At 45.2% G+C, this 21,627-nt stretch overlaps 1 protein-coding gene across 1 annotated transcript in view; it reads right to left on the bottom strand.

Moving 5' to 3' along the window:
- Positions 1–21,282, bottom strand: part of LOC127571293 (monoglyceride lipase-like) — a 56,684-nt gene extending 35,402 nt beyond the window's left edge. Inside the window, exons 1-3 of the mRNA XM_052017562.1 lie at positions 21,209–21,282; positions 14,061–14,171; positions 4,160–4,266 (exon numbers count right to left, since the gene is read on the bottom strand). Of these exons, the coding sequence (XP_051873522.1) occupies positions 4,160–4,266; positions 14,061–14,171; positions 21,209–21,282 (292 nt within the window). The remainder of the gene's footprint in view (positions 1–4,159; positions 4,267–14,060; positions 14,172–21,208) is intronic.
- Positions 21,283–21,627: the final 345 nt, after the last annotated feature.

Here is a 21,627-nt window from a genome sequence, read left to right as displayed (position 1 = left end):
ACACAGATGCATCAATTGTTTATGTCTGTGCAGTAGGATCCCCCCTACCTTGTAACCTAATCAACTGTGAACAAATCCACAAACCAGCTGAAATCTGCCCTCCCCTTGTGCCAGTTGTGGGAACCCAGGCATTTTATCTCAGCTATAATACTGAGGCTAACTGCAACCAATCAGGTTGTGGTCAACAAAATGACAGATCTTGCTGTCTCTGAGTTACGCGGCGGACTTGATATTGGATCACCTTGGTCTGATGTTACTGGTTAAAATAGCTGCTATGACCATCGAGTTTCTCCACACAGTTGTACGTTAAATTGCAGGCTGTTTGGCCTCAGCGCCACCCTGCCTTGATGTAGCAGCTTTAAAGCGGGGAAGGACATGAGAATTGCCTAAAAGCAGAGAGTCACAGACTAATACAGCACAGAAACAGGCCATGCTGAGCAAGATGTCCATCTACGCTTGTCACATTGACCTGCTTGCTCATACAGTATAACTAACGTCAGTCTCAATGGAGACCGACTGATTGACCAGAGGACGTTCCTCTCCCATAAATCAACGTCGAATTGAATTAAGCATCAAAGTGTTCTACTGGTAAACAGCTTGAGCCACCTGCTCGTGTAGTCTCTGCTTGGTGGGATAAGGAGTTACTGAGCTTTGAAATTTCAAGGGCACAAGGAAACAGGGTAAGGCTCGTGTGAAGATGTAAGGCTGCACACAGCGGCCTCGGCTTGACCAATGGTAGCGTGAGCTGGTCAAGCGTACCCAAATATGGGTATGCCTGTGCAGTAGGTGGACACCCACTGGAGAACAATGTATTTAAGTTTGTTAGCACCCTGTATGCCTTGAGTCGGGCCACGTGCAGGGAAGCGCAGCACTGACTGTTTGCTCCTCCATGTACCCCCTACTCCCGCTAGCGTGAAACAATAAAGAACTTCTTGTACGCCTTTTGGTTCTGTTTGTGCTTGCTTTATTACAGCGCGGGTCGACTTTCACAAGAGCAGAACCCAATGAGCCAAAGAACCTGGTCCCCTATCCTGCTGCTCTGTGGTTCTATCATCATCAGTCAATGAGGAAATAAACTTTCCCACACATCCCCTTTGTAATTTTTGTCCAAGATTTTAAACCTGTGCCCTGTGGTTCTCGAACAACCTGCTAAGGGGCACCTCTCCCCTCAACTTCCCCTCTCCAAGTTGTTCTCAGCTTGTACAACACTGCTGAATCTCTCAAACTTGTCTGCTCCGAGAAGAACAGCCCCAGCCTCTCCTGCCTAGAACTGGAGCTGAAATCTCTCACCCCTGGAACCATTCCACAGTGCAGTGCATCACGGAAACCAGCCTCCCCTCCATGGACTCTGTCTACACTTCTCGCTGCCTCGGTAAAGCAGCCAGCATAGTCAAAGACCCCACCCACCCCGGACGTTCTCTCTTCTCCCCCCCTCCCATCAGGCAGAAGATACAAAAGCCTGAAAGCACGTACCACCAGACTCAAGGACAGCTTCTATCCCGCTGTTGTAAGAATTTTGAATGGTTCCCTAGTACAATAAGATGGACTTCTGACCTCACAATCTACCTTGTTATGGCCATGGACGTTATTGTCTGCCTGCACTGCACTTTCTCTGTAACTCCGACACCTTATTCTGCATTTTGTAATTGTTTTTACCCTGTACTACCTCAATGCACTGTGTAATGAATTGATCTGTACGAACGGTATGCATCTTCACTGTACCTCAGTGCATGTGACAATAATAAACCAATTCCAGTTCCAGTAACATTAACCTCCCAACCTGGCATGTCTTTGGGATGAAACCAGAGCACCCGTAGGGAACCCACACGGTCTCAGGAAGAATGTGTCATCACCACACAAACACCACCCAAGGTCAGGATTGAACCCAGGTCTCTGGCGCTGTGAGGCGGCGACTCTACTCGCTGTGCCACTGTGCTGCTCACTGTAATGTCTCTTTGGAATGATAACAGTGCAAGGCTGCTGAGTGTCAGCCTGGATTATGCATTAGAGATGGAGACAAGAGCATTGCCATGATACAGTCATTCTGTTTTGGTCCGATAATGATGTCTGTTAATTGGACGCTATATTTACCTAGTGATGAAAATCAAATTAACAGTTGGAGGTGGTCTCCTTTGAAGTATCATAAAGATGTAATTTGCTTTCTTTTATTTTTAACTTTTTTCCTTTGTCTTTTCTGGATTCAAATTAAAGCCTTGCTCTCCCTCCTCTAGACCAACTCATCCCCACCCAATAGCACTCTGACTCTCAACAATACTCACTGTGATACTTAGCAAGATAGGCAGCATTTCAGAGAGTCATAGATTCAGAGAGTTATACAGCATGGAAACAGGCCCTTCAGCCCAATTCATCCATGCTGACCATGATGCCCATCTAAGCTAGTCTCGTTGGCCCACGTTTGCCCATATCCCCCTAAACCTTTCCTATCCATGTACCTGTCCAAGTGACTTTTAAACATTGTAATTTTACCCAGCTCTACCACTTCCCCTGGCAGCTCGTTCCATATACCCACAACCTTCTGCGTGAAGAAGTTGCCCCTCAGGTCCCCTTTAAATCTTTCCCCTCTCACCTTAATCCTATGCCGCTGAGTTATTGATTCTTTCTCTGGGAAAAGGACTGTGTGCTTTCACTCGATCTATGCCCCTTGTGGTTTTATACACCTCTTTCAAGTCACCCCTCAGTCTCTGATGCTCCAAGGAATAAAGTCCTAGCCTGCCCGACCTCTCCCTATAACTCAGGCCCTCGAGTCCTGGCAACATTCTTGTAAATCTGTGGCAGGAGAATCATAGTTCACATATTGAATGGCCATCGTCCTGAAACATACTTCTGTCTCCACAGATGCTGTCTGACCTTTTGAGAATTTGAAGAATTTTCTGCTTTTACATCAAAACTGTCCTAGTTGTCACCCACATTCCCCCTTGTAAAATTCAGGGTACTTTCGAAACAAATGAAAGTAATGAGGCCATGAAGCTAATTTTCTTGGCAGTTATACCCTGGGAATGTATGCCCGTGACAATAAACTTGAACCTGAACTTACAGTGGCTGTATTTTTTCCATAACTGGTCCTTGAGTCCTTACTGAAGTCCCAATGCACTGTGGCCTGGGTTTGGAATTCTCAGTAATAAAACCTGAGATAATCCTGGAAATTTTATACAGATTAACATCAGTTATTCATCTTCTCATGGGCTGTAGAAGGAAACGTGTTTTGAGGTGTTATAAGTGGAAGGTAAATATTTGATAAGCAATGTGGGGTGTTGGGGGGAGGCAGTCGATTTAGACAAAGTTACCATGGATACCACTACTGGTGGCACAGGTCCCCATGTTACAGAGAGTGATCTTTGTCACATTTCTATTAACGTTGGTGTTTTGTGCACCACCCATTCAATGTTTTGTGAAGGGTTCACATGTAATTGGCACCATGGAAACTGGCTCTTTAGTTGTGAATAAGTCAAGTTTATTGTCATGTGTACAAGTAGATACAGGTCCAATGAAAACTTGCTTGCAGCAGCATCACAGGCACGTAGGTACAGACAACACACAGAACATAAATTATACATATATTATACAAGGCAGTGAAGAGAGAGAAAGAAAAGTCAAGACGTTAATGCAAAAAAACCCCACAGTCAGAGACAAGTCCACGGCAGTGCAAGATGTGGTCTGCAGTGTTCCATTGCTGAGGTAGGGTTAGGGTTGTGCAGGTTGGTTCAAGGTCCTGATGGTTGTAGGAAAGTAGCTGTTCCTGAACCTGGTGGGGTGGGACTTCAGGCTTCTGTACCTTCTGCCCGACGGAAGCAGCGAGAAGAGGGCATGGTGGTGATCCTTGATGTGTTGGGGATCCATCTAATATTTTATGACAGATCGATATGGGCAAAAGGTGAGCTTAGACAATGGGGAGAAGGTGAAATGGATATCAAGGACAATGTGTCTCAGTGAGTGTATTGTATGTTTGGAAAAAAAAAGCTGCAACCATAAAGTTTCAAAATACCCTGGATTGTAGGAGGAGATGGGGTGAAAACTATTGCAATGTTGACGTAAAGACAAATTCTCAGCAGGTCATGCAGCATCTGTGGTGATGTTCCAATATAGACCCTTCCATGACAGCTGGTTGTGCCAGAGTTAAGAGCTGACTGGCAGTACTCACTGTGATCATGTGCAAATGCAATGTAGGATTCCCTCACGAGCATTGAGGCAACATTCGTGTAACGGCCACTGTGTTCTCCTGCACCATGTATGATCATCACCAGAGCCCTAGAAGAATGCAGTGAGAGAGGAATTGACTGATGGAAGAGGAAGCATCACTATCAACACAAAACAAAGGGCACGTAAACACCTCCATTCCTGTTTACACCACTGCATTTCTCACCTTTATTCTACCTGTCATGTCCTTTCCCTTACACTTATATTTCCCTGAGGCTCCTCTGCATCGTCCTGACATCTATCGCCACCGAGCTTTGTATCATCATGGATATATTACATTTGATTCCCATCCTCTGAGTCACTAACATAGATAGTGAACAGACACGGCCCCAACATCCAGCCCTGTTACACCCCACCAGTGACAACCTCCTCACCCCTATGCTGTTTTCTGTCAGATAATTAATCCTTCATCCCTGTTAGGATATTACCCCAATACTGTGAAATGTAATATTTTGATAAATCTTATTGAAGGGCTGGAAGTCTAGGTATACCACATCAACTGGTCTTATATTATCTACTAAACTAGTTACAACCTCATAACAGATTTATTAAACATGATTTCCTCTTCATTGATCTGTGTTGACTCTGCTTATTCTTATTATTTTTACAGATGCACCATAGAAAGTATCCTATCCGGATGCATCACAGCTTGGTGTGATAACTGCTCTGCCCAAGACCGCAAGACGTTGTGGAGAGTTGTGAACGCAGTCCGGTCCATCACGCAAACCAGCCTCTCCTCCACTGACTCTGTCTACACTTCCCGCTGCCTTAGGAAGGCAGCCAACATTATCAAGAACACCACTCCCCTGCCCCTCCCTGGTCATTCTCTCTTATCCCCTGTCCCATCAGGCAGAATATATAAAACACGTACCATCAGGCTCAAGGACAGCTTCTATCCCACTGTTATCAGACTCTTGAACAGACCTCTCATACACTAAAAGATGAACTCTTGATCTCCCAATCTACTTTGTTGTGACCCTTGCACTTTATCTGTCTGCCTGCACTACACACTCTCTGTAACTACAACACTATATTCTGCATTCTGTTTTCCTTTTTACTACTTTGATGTACTTATGTATGGAATGATCTGTCTGGATGGCATGCAAACAGAAGCTTTTCACTGTATCTCAGTAAGATAAGATAAGATTTCTTTATTAGTCACATGTACATCGAAACACACAGTGAAATGCATCATTTTGCATAGAGTGTTCCAGGGGCAGCCCGCAAGTGTTGCCACGCTTCTGGCACCGGCATAGCATGCCCACGACTTCCTAGCCCATACGTCTTTGGAATGTGGGAGGAAACCGGAGCGCCCGGAGGAAACCCACGCAGACACGGGGAGGACGTACAAACTCCTCACAGACAGCGGCCGGAATTGAACCTGGGTCACTGGCGCTGTAAAGCGTTTCACTAACCGCTACATTACCGTGCCTGCCCTGCAGTACATGTGACAATAATAAACCAATTCCAATTCCAATTATCACTTCCTAAGTGCCCTGTAACCACTTCCTAAATAAGATTCCAGCTGTTCCGACATCAGAATAACTGGTTTACATTTCCCGGTTTTATCATTCTCTCCTTTCTTAAATATTTAGGTTACATTTGCTACCTTCTGAACTGTGGGAACCAGTGACCCCCTTCTCCATTATTACATCATTAAAAACCTTGGGATACAGGTCTTGGGGGTTTATCATCTTTCAGTCCCATAAACTTGTCCAATGTTATTTCTTACTAATGTTAATTCCTTTGAGCTCCACTTTCAACAGAAAAGACCAGGAGATCAATAATAGAAGCAGGAAGAGTGACATCAGAGGTAAAGGCAGATACCAGCAGTTCGGAGACGATGTTGTGGTTACAGAAAAGGGGGTAGCAGGAAAGAGAAGGAGAGGTTGAGGCAAAAGGTCAGGCAGAGAGAAGCAGAGAATATTCACAGGAAGAGGGTAGTCCTTCATCCTCCAGGAGATCATCTCCAGTAACAACCAACAACTTGAGAAGATTGGCTCAGTTGATTCGGGGATGAAATGTTTGACTTACAGTTGAGCAGGTTCAGCCCATACTCATCGCAGTGCAGTGGAATGAGAGGTGACCGTATTGAATCAAGTAAAATTCAGAGGAGGATGGATAACATGGATGCTGAGCCAGTCTTTCCCCAGTTGGGTGTATCCAGCACCAGGAGGCATATTTTGAGAACAAGGTGTCACCTATTTCAGAGAGAGACGAGAAATATCTTCTGTCAGAGGGTTGTGAATCTTTGGAATTATCTCCAACAGTGATCTGTGGAGGGGGAGTCACTGAATATATTCAAGGCAAAGAATGACAGACATTTAAACTACAGGCGACAAGGGAGAGAGCAGAAAAGTGGAGTTAAGGCCAAGATAATATTGTGATCTTATTGAATGGCAGAGCAGGTTACAGGGACTGAGTAACCAACTCCTGCTCCTGATTCTTATGACAAGGCCATTTGTACAAAGCGTTTTAATGACTGTAATCAGTTAATGCATAACCAGCGAGTCATGAGTCACTTGGACATCTTATTGAAGATCCAGCTGTATTTTGCTGGAGATGGTTTTTCCTTGATCCCAGTCAGATAAACAGGATTTGTCTGTCAGGAAGACTTTGTATAAGTGACTAAAAGGATGGATAAGCTTTCCATAATTCTGTAAATATTGCACATAAACAACATTTTAGTCCAGGAACTTCCTGAATAATAGTCCAGCTCTTCTCTGTTCCACCTGATTGGTTGCATCACGACCTGGTACGGCAATTCCAATGCACAGGAGTGGAAGAGGCTGCAGAGAGCAGTGGACACAGCCCAGTCCATCACGGGCACAACCCTCCCCAGCACTGACAGCATCTACAGGAGGTGCTGCCTCAAGAAGGTGGCATGTATCATCAAGGATCCCCACCGTCCGGGCCATGCCCTCTTCCCTCTGCTACCGTCAGGCAGGAGGTACAGAAGCCTGAAGTCCCACACCACCAGGTTCAGGAACAGTTACTTCCCTACAACCGTCAGGTTCTTAAATCGATCTGCACAACCCTAACCCTCCCTCAACAACGGAACACTAATCATCTTGCACTACCGGGGACTTCTCTCTGACTATGTCTTGTTTGTTTCACTAAAGTCTTGTTTTTGCGCAGCCTTCTTCTTCACTTTTATGTATAATTTATCTATAATTTATATTCTGTGTGTTGTCTGTACCTACGTGCCTGTGATGCTGCTGCAAGCAAGTTTTTCACTGTACCCGTACCTCACCGTACTTATGCACATGACAATAAACTTGACTTTATTGCAGCTGCTTTTATTTACTGCCTCCTGAGTGAAGGTGCAAATCTTGAAGTCTGGCTCAACTAATCACGAACCCCTGGGCAACCACACTCCAGCGGGGGAGTACAAATATTGACAGACTTTCTCTTTCATTATCCGTCTCTATGCATCACCCAGCAGCCACTGTCGCCTGAATCCACCCCTCTTCCTCCCCCACCTGGATCCATCTGTCCATCATCTCCCTCCTCACCTGGTTTGACCTATCGCCTGCCAGCTCTTGCCTCAGTCCTCCTCTCCTCTTTCTACTGGCTACCTCCCCTCCACACTCTCAGGGTATCAACCCAAAATGTCGACTATCCTTTCCCTCCGACAGATGCTGCTCGACCTGCTGAGTTCCTCCAGCTGTTTGGTTTTTGCTCCTGATTCCAGTATCTGCAGTCTGCAGACTTTACAGTACGTAGGCTGAAGAATCTTCCATTGAAACTGTACCAATTGAGTTCAATTCAAAGAAACAGCTGCCAGTGAGAATGGGGTATACAGAGTAAATTTTATTTTAGTTACTTGAGTTGATTTAAATGTATTTAATTGCTTTTAATCCTCCATCTCACAGCAGGAGGGTGTGAGGGCCCTCCACTTCTTCCTGGCACAGAGTCCCAACCAGTTGTCCGCCCCCAACACACTCATTCACCTGGCCAAACTTTCTCACATGGAACAACTTCTCCATCAACTCCATGTACTTCCTCCAGAGTCAAGGTTTAACCATGGGCACTCACATAGGCCCAAGCTCTGCCAGTCTTTCAGTGGGATATAGAATCATAGAGCAATACAGTGTCACAAACCAGCAACAAAAGAAACACACTGAGCATGATTCAGTGTTAAAAACTATTTTATTAATCACTACTTATGATAATACGTAAAATAAAAGTTTAAAAAAAATGTTAGTATGTTAGAATTCAAGAATGTTAAACCTCGAACGTTAACCCCAAAACTAAACTCTTCGTGTGTGTGTGTGACAAAGTCCAAAACTCCCAGTTCCGGAATGGTTCTTAAAGTTCAGTTCCGCAAGCCATAAGGTGAAACATGAGCAAGGGCTTCTTCAACAACCACCGTTGTCTGAAGATAAGATGTAGATGTAGAAAAACATAGAGAGAGTACATACGAAATCCAAATGTTCCACGATGGAACCCAAACGACACTTCAGTGTTTACTCGGTAGTGACTTCCTCACCCCGAAAAGCATCCGAACCGTGGTCGTCCACATACAAATACCTGTTTCCTTCTACAGGTCAGCAACAAAGTGAACTCCACCGGATTACTTCCAACTTCCATACATGGATTTCAGTGGCAAACACAGTTATTGTTTCTCATCCATCGATAGAGAAAACAAGCAGGCTGGTGTCTCTCTCCCTTCTCTCTCTCTCCTTCTTCTTCTTCTTACTTCTTCAACAACGTCATTACGTCCTTTATCTTCTATTGACGTAAGCACGCCCCACACACACATACACACACACTCTCTATCTTAAAGGGACTTTCACTGAGTCCGTAACAACAGCACTGATACAGGCCCTTCGGCCCAACCGGTCCATGCTGACCATGGTGCCCACCCAGCTAGTCCCAATTTCCTGCATTCAGCCCATATCCCTCCAAGCCCCACCCCTCCATGTACCTTTCCAAGTACTTCTTAAATGATACTATTGTACCTGCCTCAACCATTTCCTCTGGCAGCTCGTTCCATATACTCACCACCCTCTGCGTGAAAAAGTTGACCCTCAGGTCTCTTTTAAATCTTTCCCCTTTCACCATGAACCTATGCCCCCTAGTTTTGGACTCCCCTACCCTGGGGAAAACACTGTTACCATCCACTTTATCTATGCCTCTCATAATTTTAAACATTTCTATAAGGTTGCCCCTCATTCTTCTACATTCCAAGGGGTATGAACATAGAACATAGAACATAAAACACTACAGCACAGTACAGGCCCTTCGGCCCACAATGTTGTGCCGACATTTTATCCTACTCTAAGATCTATCGAACCCTTCCCTCCCATGTAGCTCCCTATTTCTCTATCATTCATGTGTCTATCTAAGAATCTCTTAAATGTCCCTAACGTATCTGCCCCACAACCTCTGCTGGCAGTGCGTTCCACGCACCCACCACGCTCTGTGTAAATAACTTACTTCTGACATGCCCCTTATACCTTCCTCCAATCACCTTAAAATTATGTCCCCTCGTGTTAGCCATTGTCGCCCTGGGAAAAAGTCTCTGACTGTCCACTCGATCTATGCCTCTTATCATCTTGTACACCTCTATCAAGTCACATCTCATCCTCCTTCTCTCCAAAGAGAAAAGCCCCAGCTCGCCCAACATGTAAAGACCCAACCCGGCCAACCTCTCCCTATAACTCAGGCCCTCGAGTCCTGGCAACATCCTCGTAAATCTCCTCTGCGCTCTTTCCAGTTTAACCACGTCTTTCCTATAACAGGGCGACCAAAACTGCGCACAGTGCTCCAAGTGTGGCCTCACCAATGACTTATACAACTGCAACATTATGTCCCAACTCCTGTACTCAATGCCCTGACTGATGAAGGCCAACATGCTAAACACCTTTTTCACCACTCTGTCTACCTGTGACACCACCTTCAATGAGCTATGCACTTGTACTCCCAGGTCCCTCAGTTCCATTACACTCCCTAGTGCCCTACCATTCATAGTAAAAGTCCTACGCTGGTTTGTGTTTCCAAGTGGAAAGTGATATGTGGAACAGCCTTGATTTCAGACCTATCTGAGCCCACTCCCTCAACTCAACGTCCAGTCCATCGATGACTGCATTGGTGCTCACTGTGTGTTTCAATGCACATATGACTTATCTCATGCAGAACGACAATTTCATTAATTTTGCTGCTAATCTCACATGGTCAGTCCTTGAGGTCTTCCTTTCCTTTTCTGGATCTGTTTCCATCTCAGGAGATTGGCTAACTACTAACATCCATTACAAGCCTACCAACTCCCACAGCTACCTCACCTACATTTCGTCTCACCTGGCATTCTGTTCCATTCTCCCAGTTCTGTCTCCATTGTATTTGCTCTAATGATGAGATTTTTTGAAATCTCTTCCCCTTTTCCATTGTTAACAAAGCCCTTGACTACATTTCATCCATTTCCTACGCTTCTGCTCTCCCCCTGCTCCCTCTCGTCCAGAACAGATCAAGGATAGAGCTCTCTTGGTCTTCACCTTCCGCCACACCAACCTCCACATTCAACACACCATTCTCCGTAATTTCCACCACCAGACATATCTTCCCCTCTCCCTTCAGCATTTCACCAGGACAGTTCCTTTTGACTCCCTGGTTCACTCTTCCGTCCCCACCAACCACCACCCTTCCCTGCAACAACAGGCGATGCAGCACCAGTCCTCTCACCTCTTCTCTTCCCACCCTCCAGAGACCCAAACAGTCTTTCCAGGTGAAGCAGCGATTCACTTACACCTTCCAGTCTAGTGTCCTGCATTCAGTGTTCACAACGTGATCTCCTCTACGTTGGAGAGACCAAACACAGATTGGGTGACTGCTTCGTGTAGCACCTGCGTTCAGTCTTTAGTGGTGTCCCTGAGCTTCCAGTTACCTGCCACTTTAATTTGCATCCCTCTCCCACTCTGACCAGGTCTGTGGCCTCCTGTACTGTTACAGGGAGACCCAATGCAAGCTTGAGGAACAACACCTTATCTTCTGTCTGGGCATGTTGCAGCCTTCTGGACTTTGTTTATTTAGATAAACAAAGTGCCTCTACTTCCTCAGGAGACTAAAGAAATTTGGCATGTCCCCTTTTACACTCACCAACTTTTATCGATGCACCATAGAAAGCATCCTATCTGAATGCATCATGGTACGGCAACTGCTCTGCCCAGGACAGCAAGAAACTGCAGAGCACTGTAGATACAGCCCAGCACATCATGGAAACCAGCCTCCCCTCCATGGACTCTGTTTATACCTCTCGCTGCCTTGGTGAAGCAGCCAATATAATCAAAGACCCCACCCACCTGGGTCATTCTCTCTTCTCCCCTCTCCCATCAGGCAGAAGATACAGGAGCCTGAGGGCACATACCACCAGGCTCAAGGACAGCTTCTATCCCACTGTGTTAAGACTATTGAATGGCTCCCTTATACAATAAGATGGACTCTTGACCTCACAATCTACCTTGTTGTGACCTTGCACCTTATGGTCTACCTGCAATGCACTTCCCTGTAGCTGTGACACTTTACTCTGTGTTCTGTTATTGTTTTTACCCTCAATGCACTGTGTAATGAATTGATCTGTACGATTGGTATGCAAGACAAGTTTTTCACTGTACCTCAGTACAAGTGACAATAATAAACCAATACCAATTATTTATTTAGGAAGTTCCTGGTTTAATGTAGAGAACTATTTATGCAAGTTAGGTAGGATATATAGTATATTCTATTATTAAATATGTTAAAAGGGTTCAATGGAGAAGATAAAACAAAGCATAATAGGGATAGAATTCAATGCCAGGGGAAACAGATTCAGTCGCATGAAAGTGCAAGCAGCCAATGCATATCTGAGTTAGTGGAGATTGTGCTGAAAATTTCTGCATGGACTCCGTTATAGTGTCTGTAATAATCAATCAGCAAGATCACCTATTGTTGGTCTTAGTGAGCCAGACACAGAGAATTGGAGGGAGAGATCAGTGTGAGAGGTAGTGCAGTGAGGGAAGGAGGCCAAGGAAAGGAGTATGTGCAAGATTATGTGCTTCTGTGTATGTGGGTGTTTGGAGTATGTCTGTGTCTGCTCAGTGTATGTGTACAGGCATGCGTGTGTGTGCATGTATATGTGCTGTAAGCCTGTACAGCAGTTCCTAGTCTCTAATTATTTTCTCCCTGCATGCCATTGGACCAAGCCCTTGCTGCTCCAAGGCTGTGTGGGATCTGGTGTGTAGCATCTGCCCAATATTAGAAGAAACCACACAGAGGTACCTTCCATTCCTCAGGGAAGCAAGATATCCTCGATTCTGAGGGACTGCTCAAAAAGGAGAAAATTATGTGTGCCTCTCAATTCTGGAGTGCTTAATGTCAAGCAAGGTAGCAAACTTGATGAGGATTAAGCAAGAGGCTGGAGGAACTCAGTGGGTCAAGCAGATTCCAGCATCTGCTGTCTCTTGTATCTCTGAGCAAATGTTATGAACTTGGTTCGATACAAAGTGTGGAAGATCATGCTGGGAGCAATACCATAGAATGTAGAAAATAGAACAGAGCAACACAAGACCATTCAGCCCACAATGTCTGTGTCGAACATGATGCCAATCTAACTAATCCCATCTGCCAGCACAATGTTCATTTCCCTTCATCCCCTGCCTGTTCATGTGCCTGTCTACATGCCTCTTAAACCTTGATATTGTATCTGCTTACACCACCTCCCCTGGCAGCCCATTCCAAGCACCCACCACTCTCTGTGTAAAAAAACTGCCTTGAACATCTACTCTAAACTTTCCCCCTCTCACCTTAAAGCTGTGCCCTCTAGTATTTGGCATTACCACCCTGGGAAAAAGACCCTGACTATCTACCTTATCTATGCTTCTCATAATTTTTATAAACTTCCATCAGGTCTCCCCTCAGTGTCTGAAGTGTCAGAGAAGAAAATCCATGTTTCTCCAACCTCCCCTTATAGCTAATACTCTCTAATCCTGGTGAACCTCTTCTGCACCCTTTCCAAAACCTCCACAGATTTCCTGCAATGGGATGACCAGAACTGCACACAATACTCTGTGTAATTAAAGATTTATGCAGCTGCAACATGACTTTGCAACTTTTATGGTGAACTCTTGATCTCCCAGTCTACCTCGTCGTGGCCCTTGCACCTTATTGTCTGCCTGCGCTGCACTTTCTCTGTAACTGTAGCACTATATTCTGCATTCTGTTTTCCTTTGTACTACCTACAATGTACGATATGGAATGATCTGTCTGGATGGCATGCAGACAAACATTTTTCACTGTATCTGTCACAATGTCACACAAAGAGTGAGGTCACGAAGAACCCAAATGCAGAACACCAGAACGAGACTGGAGTCGCGATGCTTCCTCAGTACCAAATGCAGAACAACAAACAGAAGGCATCTTGCCTCAGGACTCCGTCTCAGAGTCCCAACACAGAAACAGGGTGTTCTAGGAGAAACCAGGACTGCTCTAGAGTTAGCAGCTGTAAGCAGCCAAGAGACAAAGTATACCCAGAGATAGACCAATAATCTGACAACGAGTGTTTGTGAAACCAGGGTTCTTATACTAGTCTCCTGATGGAACTCAGGTGTGTGTCATTAGGCTAATAGTAGTGCTTGGAAACCAGCTGCTGCACAACAAGGGCCCATCAATGGGGATAAGGGGCAGAACCGAGAACCAGCACTCGGAACCATGACAGTATCTTGGTATATGTGACAATAATAACTAATAACTCCTTCCAAACCCTCTTGTTAAATGGCTGGGTTTGACACGGGTCAGTTGCACTTGCCAACCCAGCATTGTGTTAAACCTGAACCAAACACTGTTCTATTTAACTCTCAGCTAAAGCTCACCTTGGGGGTGTTACAGGTTCCCAGTACCGGCAGAACAGGTAGTTCCCATCCTGGTTGACAAAGTGCGGGAAATCCCTGTAAATCAAACCGTGGGGACTCACACGGTCCTTTCTGGGGCGCCGGGCACAACAGCAGCAGCACCCCGTACACATATCATTAAAAGCAAGAGAGAAGGGCGGGCAGGGGGGTTACAGGTCCCTCGGAGGTGCTGGTTCCCCCGAGCTATAAAGGACGGCCTTGATGACATCTCTCCGGGGAGCTGGACCCACTGCTGCAGGGACACATCCTCAGCCCATGCATCCAACACGCGTCCCAGAAGGAGTTTGAAGGGGGAACATAGAGCAGCCTCTCTGCATAACCGTAACGGGGCGCGGAACAATGGGAGAACGCCCGGGGACTCTTAATTCTGCACCAGAACGAGTTTATTCCAAACCTCTGGTTCGTCTTTCAACCCCGAGTGTGTCAATCTCGCCCAAGATACATTATCACTGTTGCACGGGAATCAAATGTAGATTCAAAAGGCAAAATACTACAGATGCTGAAAAGCTACAGACACAAGAGACTGCAGATACTGGAATCTGGAGCAAAAAACAATCTGCTGGAGGAATTCAGCGGGTCGAGCAGCGTCTATGGAGGCAATGGACAGTGGATGTTGCAGGTGGAGGCTCTTGCTTATCAATCTTGGTGATAAATTGACCCAGACTGTTGATCCTCCCTCCGCCCGAAGATGCTACCTGACCTGCTGAGTTCCTCCAGCACTTTTTGTGTATTGCTCCAGATACATCGAGCATCTGCAGAATCTCTTGTGTCTCTATTTACAGCCCTCCCCGTTTTATCTCAAAGGAATGATGAGGGGGTGAATTGGTAAATTGGCAGATTGGTCTCTTATTGTCACATGTACCGAGGTACAGTGAAAAGCATGTCTTTCATACCATCCATACAGATCAATTCATTACATCAGTGCATTGAGGTAGTACAAGGTAAAACAATAACAGAATGCAGAATAAAGTGTCACAGTTACAGAGAAAGTGCAGTGCAGGCAGACAATAAGGTGCAAGGCCATAACGAGGTAGATTGTGAGGTCAAGAGTCCATTTTATCGTACTAGGGGACCGTTCAATAGCCTTATAACAGTGGGATAGAAGCTGTCCTTGAGCCTGGTGGTACGTGCTTTCAGGCTTTTGTATCTTCTGCCCAATGGGAGAGGGGAGAAGAGAGAATGTCCGGGGTGGGAGGGGTCTTTGATTATGCTGGCTGCTTTACCGAAGCAGCGAGAAATGTAGACAGAGTCCATGGACGTGATGCGCTGAACTGTGTCCATGACTCTCTGCAGTTTCTTGCTGTCATGGGCAGAGCTGTTGCCATACCAAGCCGTGGTGCATCCGGATAGGATAATGGATCAGAGAGCAGTTTACAGGGACTTTGCTTGTATTACATTGCATGGGAAGGGGTGGGGGTTAATTGAGATGTTCAAGATGATTAAAGATTTGGTGGAATGGGTAGAAGGTAATTAATCCGGTGGGGGTAAGGGTATTGTCATCTCAGCCAAGCAAGTAATTCCCATCTGTGTCAACAATGCTGTAAAATCCTTGTAAAAGGAACAAAAATAGAATCAGGCTGTTAACAATGGTGTTAATAAACATTTCCTGTCACAGAGAGCACTCTGAATCCACATTTCTTTCTCTCTCTCTCTCTCTCTCTCTCTCTCTCTTTCAAAGATTTGCTGTATCTGGGGCCCAATTGTAAGCAGGCAATTAGCATGATAAATGTTAGATTGGTCTTTTTTGGGAAAAGGATCGAATAAGAAAGTAAGTGCAACTAAACAAGGCCCTAATGAGCCTGCATCTGGGGCGCAGATAGGGTGAAGGCACATTATCTTTTCCTGGGGTTGTAGAAGCAAGAACTAGAGGGCATAAGTTTAAGGCAAGAGGGGAGAGATTTAATAGGAACTTGAGGGGCAACTTTTTTCACCCAGAGGGTGGTCCACGTAGGGAACGAGCTGCCAGAGGAGGTGGTTGAGGCAGGTACGTTAACAACATTTAAAAGACATTTGGATAGGTACATGGATAGGAAAGGTTTAGAGGGATATGGGCCGAACGCATACAAGTGGGACTAGTTTAGATTGGAATCTTGGTTGGCGTGGACCAGTTGGGCCAAAGGGCCTGTTTCCCATGCTGTATGACTCTATGACTCTAAGCTAACGCTCCCTGCAGTGGGCTCTGCAGTGAAATGTGCACAATTCTAGAAGAAGGCAACACACCCCCTTTCCCTGGGTAGAACTCATGCTTGAAGTGGGCAGCACTCTTTGTAGAATGTCAGCACTCCTCCTGATGCCCAGCACTTCCTTCTTATAGTGGTCAGTGATCATTGTAAGCTGCCAGAACTCCTTCATGTAGTGGACACTCCTTGTAGAGGGGAGCTTTGTTACTCAGCGGGTGGTATCTATGGGGAACGAGCTGCCAGAGGAAGTGGTTGACGCAGGTACAATAAGAACATTTAAAAGGTTCTTGGACAGGTACATGGATAGGAAAGGTTTAGAAGGTTACGAGCTAAATGCTGGCAAATGGGACTAGCTTGGATGGGACATCTTGGTTGGCATGGACCAGTTGGGCCGAAGGGCCTGTTTCCGTGCTGCATAACCCTATGAACTCTATTATGAGCACATCTAGACTCTGGATGGGTGGATCCAGGAGGGGTGATAGGCAGATGGAGGAGGAGAGGGTGGAAATAGCGACGGGAGGCTGGGAGATGATAGGTTTCACCTATCGCCTGCCGGCTCTTGCTCCACCCCTCCCCCTCACCTCTTTATACTGGCTCCCTCCCCTCCTTGTCTTTCAGTCTGAAGGGTCTCGACCTGAACCATCAGCCATCCATTTCCCTCCACAGATGCTGCCTGAACCACCTAATTCCTCCAGCAGCTTGTTTGTTACATTTACTTGGACTTCAATAGAGGCTTCTCTTAAATTTAGTGTGTATGATTCATAACACAGCTGTGGATAGTTAGCAACTCTTATAGGTCAATACTACTTGGCACAATTCATAGTCACCCTGCATGAGGGACACATGGTAAATCAATTTTATGATCTGGTTTTATCAGCAAGGTTTAAAGAAAAGAATAATTTGCATCTATATGAACTCCTTTTAACTTCATAACATTGTTAACAACCAATTAATTATTTTTTAGATATTGTCATGGACATATGAATATATGAATTCAGAGCAGAAGCCAGCAATTTGGCCCTGAAAGATTGAAGGAGAGGTAAATGATGTGATTTAACTGAGGAAGGTCATTTCTCAGAGCATAATTCTTAAATCTTGCTTGTTCTGTGAGTGTCTTGTGAGGGGTGTGCCTCTAAACAATGTGCACTCATTTCGGCTGTAGGCACAAGGTGTCTGACATGGAAATCACATCAGTAGTGCAACTGTATAATCTGGCTCCATCTGCCCGTCATCCTTCACCCCTCCTTGATCCACCAATCACCTACTGGCCCGTCTCACCCCTCCCCTTCTCTTTATAACAGCTATCTTCCCTCTCCACTCTCAGTCCTGCTACAGGGTCTCAACCCGAAACGTCGACAATTCCTTCTCCCGCCACAGAGGCTGCTCGACCCGCTGAGTTCCTGCAGCAGATTATTTTGTGTGCAAGAGTATATAATGTGTAAAATACCTCAGAGGCGCACAGATATAAACCATAGAACCATAGAACTATACAGCACAAAACAGGCCCTTCGGCCCACCATGTTGTGCCGTCCATCAAACCACCCTCACACTACCTAACCCCTTCCTCCCGCATATCCCCCCATCCCACACTCCTCCATGTGCCTATCCAACAAGCCCTTGAACCTGTCCAATGTATCTGCCTCCACCACCACCCCAGGCAGTGCATTCCATGCACCAACCACTCTCTGGGTGAAAAACCTCCCCCTGACATCTCCCCTGAACCTCCCACCCATAACCTTAAAGCCATGTCCTCTCGTCTTGAGCATTGGTGCCCTGGGAAGGAGGCGCTGACTGTCTACTCTATCTATTCCTCTCAATATTTTATATACCTCTATCATGTCTCCTCTCATCCTCCTCCTTTCCAGTGAATAAAGCCCTAGCACCTTAAGTCTCTCCTCATATTCAATACCCTCCAATCCAGGCAGCATCCTGGTAAATCTCCTCTGCACCCTCTCCGACGCCTCCACATCCTTCCTATAATGAGGCGACCAGAACTGAACACAGTACTCTGTTTGGCTGAACTAGTTTTGTAAAGCTGCATCATCACCTCGCGGCTCTTAAACTCAATCCCGCGACTTATGAAAGCCAACATCCCATAGGCCTTCTTAACTGCTCTTTCCACCTGTGAGGCAACTTTCAATGAACTGTGAATATGAACCCCCAGATCCCTCTGCTCCTCCACACTGCCAAGTACCTTGCCGTTTACCCTGTACTCTGCCCTGGAGTTTGTCCTTCCAAAGTGTACCACCTCACACTTCTCCGGATTGAACTCCATCTGCCACTTGTCAGCCCAGCTCTGCATCCTATCAATATCCCTCTGTAAGCTCCGACAGCCCTCCACACTATCCACAACACCGCCTATCTTAGTGTCGTCCGCAAACTTACTAACCCAACCCTCCACCCCCTCATCTAAGTCATCTATAAATATCACAAAAAGTAGAGGTCCCAGAACCGATCCCTGCGGGACACCACTAGTCACTGCCTTCCAATCCGAGGGCACTCCTTCCACCACAACCCTCTGCTTTCTACATGCAAGCCAATTCCTAATCCACACAGCCAAGCTTCCTTGGATCCCTTGGCCTCTGACCTTCTGAAGAAGCCTACCATGAGGAACCTTATCAAACGCCTTACTAAAATCCATGTAAACCACATCCACCGCACTGCCCTCATCAATCTTCCTGGTCACCTCCTCAAAGAACTCTATCAGGTTTGTGAGGCAAGATCTTCCCTTCACAAAGCCATGCTGGCTGTCCCTAATCAGTCCATGATTCTCTAGGTGTTCATAAATCCTATCCCTTAGAATCCTTTCTAGCAGCTTACCCACCACAGACGTGAGACTCACCGGTCTATAATTCGCTGGCCTATCCCTATTACCTTTTTTGAACAAGGGGACAACATTCGCAACCCTCCAATCCTCTGGCACCACCCCCGTGGACAACGAGGACTCAAAGATCCTTACCAGTGGTTCAACAATCTCCTCCCTAGCCTCTCGAAGCAGCCTGGGAAAAATCCCGTCAGGCCCTGGAGATTTATCTGTCTTAATATAAGACAGATATTTATCTGTCTTAATAGATAGCAACTACTGCTGTACGTTTTCTCAGGACATTAGAAGAGTTTGGAGAACAAAGTAGCCAAGATTACAAAGCAGTAGAAAGATGTTGAGCAGGCACAGGCAAAATGAAAAGAAATTAGAACACTTACTGGCTTCATATTTGTTATTCTGATATAATTTCTTTATATTTTTGTTTCTTTGCTATTGACATCAGTGAAATGTAGCAATCAAAGGGAAAAAAAAGTACTGCTTTGTAATCTTGGCTACTTTGTTCTCCAAACTCTTCTAACGTCCTGAGAAAACGTACAGCAGTAGTTGCTATCTATGTCCTGATATCTGTGTGCCTCTGAGCTATTTTACACATTATATACTCTTGCACACAAAATAATCTGGTGGAGGAACTCAGCGGGTCGAGCAGCATCTGTGGGGGGAGAAGGAATTGTCAACGTTTCTGGTTGAGAACCTGTAGATTGGCGAAATAGCACAGAGTTGTGAACACAGCCCAGTCTATCGTGTAAACCACCCTCCCACCCCCGACATTCTCTCTTCTCCCCCTCCCCTCGGGCAGAAGATACAAAAGCCTCAAAGCACGTACCACCAGGCTCAAGTATAGCTTCTATCCTGCTGTTATAAGACTATTGAGCAAACCTGTTGTGTGATAATGATGAACTCTTGATTTCTCAATCTACTTTGTTGTGACCCTTGCACTTTATTTGTCTGCCTCTACTGCACTTTCTCTGTAACTGTAACACTCATTCTGTTCTTGCTTTTCCTTTTGTACTAACTCGATGTACTTATGTTTGGAAATATCTGTCTGGATGGCACGCAAACAAAACTTTTCGCTGTATCTCGGTACATGTGACAATAATAGAGCAATTACCAATTGCAAGCATCAGGAGAGTGGTGTCCCAACAAAGAGGAACTGGGGATTGTTACAGCTGTGTGACACTACATACTCCGTTGTTTGGGGTAATAACACAGATCAGAGCAAGAAAGTAACTAATGCAGAAAGAAAAGTAGAATAATCCATGTTCTTCACATATCCAAGTATAAACACTGTTTTATGGTAATGGGAAATAAAATCAGATTATTAGTCTATTTTTATTATATAACTGTAGAGGATCAACAAGTATATGCAACATATCCCGGTATATACAATGGCAATTTGCAAGATACTTTTAATTGTTGATTAAAATACAGTTCTTGTCTAACCAATGATATTTGTCATTACGTTACAAAATCACTTTTGTAAACAATGAATAACTTCTCAATATTTTTAGTTATTTTGCCACTTTTCCTAGTTTTCATCCAATATCAATGGTGTCTCCCTGTGGACACATTCGTTGAGGTTGCGGTCAGGTGAATTAATTTGCATGATGTAAAATTGCACAATTCTGAGATTCAGCCCATTATTATTGTGGGTGACAAAATCTTGCAGAGATTTGAGGAGCTACGGTTGGTGTCCTTGATGCAGAGAAGATAAAGGGGAGATAAGGAAGAGGTGTTCAAACTTACGAAGGGCTCCCCCTTGCACGCAGATCAGTAACTAGAGAGCACAGACAATGTCAGGAATTAGAGACATGTTCTGTCTTAGTGACAAATAGATCTTATATGGATTTGAGCCATGATATAGCACAAATCAAATCAGTTCTTTTACTACAAGGTTAATAGTTTTACAGATGTGAACAAGTTGCATTATAAGTAGTGCCAGATGTTCTTGGTTTAACTTCCAGGTTCAAGAAGATTTTATTGGTAAATTGGTAACCAATTCCATGATTCTGTTTACATTCCCATGGAAATGGTAAAACCCTTGTTGATACTGTACTTAGCAGAGTGTGAAGGAATTATACAATTTATATGCTAACACACCAGTGTACACAGGGTACATATTCTGCGAGCAGTCATAGATGACCTTCTTTGGATTTAAATCGCTCTTTGTCACAATGCTCATCCGCTAGGGCTCCACGTAAAGTGTGATCATAATCCAGAGAGTCTCTGTGGCGGTGGTGTTAAGAAGAGATAGTTTGGATACCAGGTTACAGACTTGCAGAGGGAAACGCAATGCAAACCATCTCTCCACTCCCATGGACAATGGAAATGTGTTTGTGCCTTCGCTGGCTCAGCTACACACGATTTTGAGTTTTTATTTTGTTTTGTAGGCAGTGGATCAACAGATGCTTATGTTGACATGCTTTTATTTAATAAAGTTTTTTTTTGGTACGTGGAAATTGCTTTTGTTCCTAACCCACCCCAGCCAGATTTCCCACCCAACCCCCCAACATATTTGACCTCAAGA

This window comes from Pristis pectinata, chromosome 6, assembly GCF_009764475.1.
Source record: "Pristis pectinata isolate sPriPec2 chromosome 6, sPriPec2.1.pri, whole genome shotgun sequence".
Classification (NCBI taxonomy): Eukaryota; Metazoa; Chordata; class Chondrichthyes; order Rhinopristiformes; family Pristidae; genus Pristis; species Pristis pectinata.
Note: the sequence above shows the minus strand (reverse complement) of the source record. Positions and strands in the feature narration are given on the sequence as shown.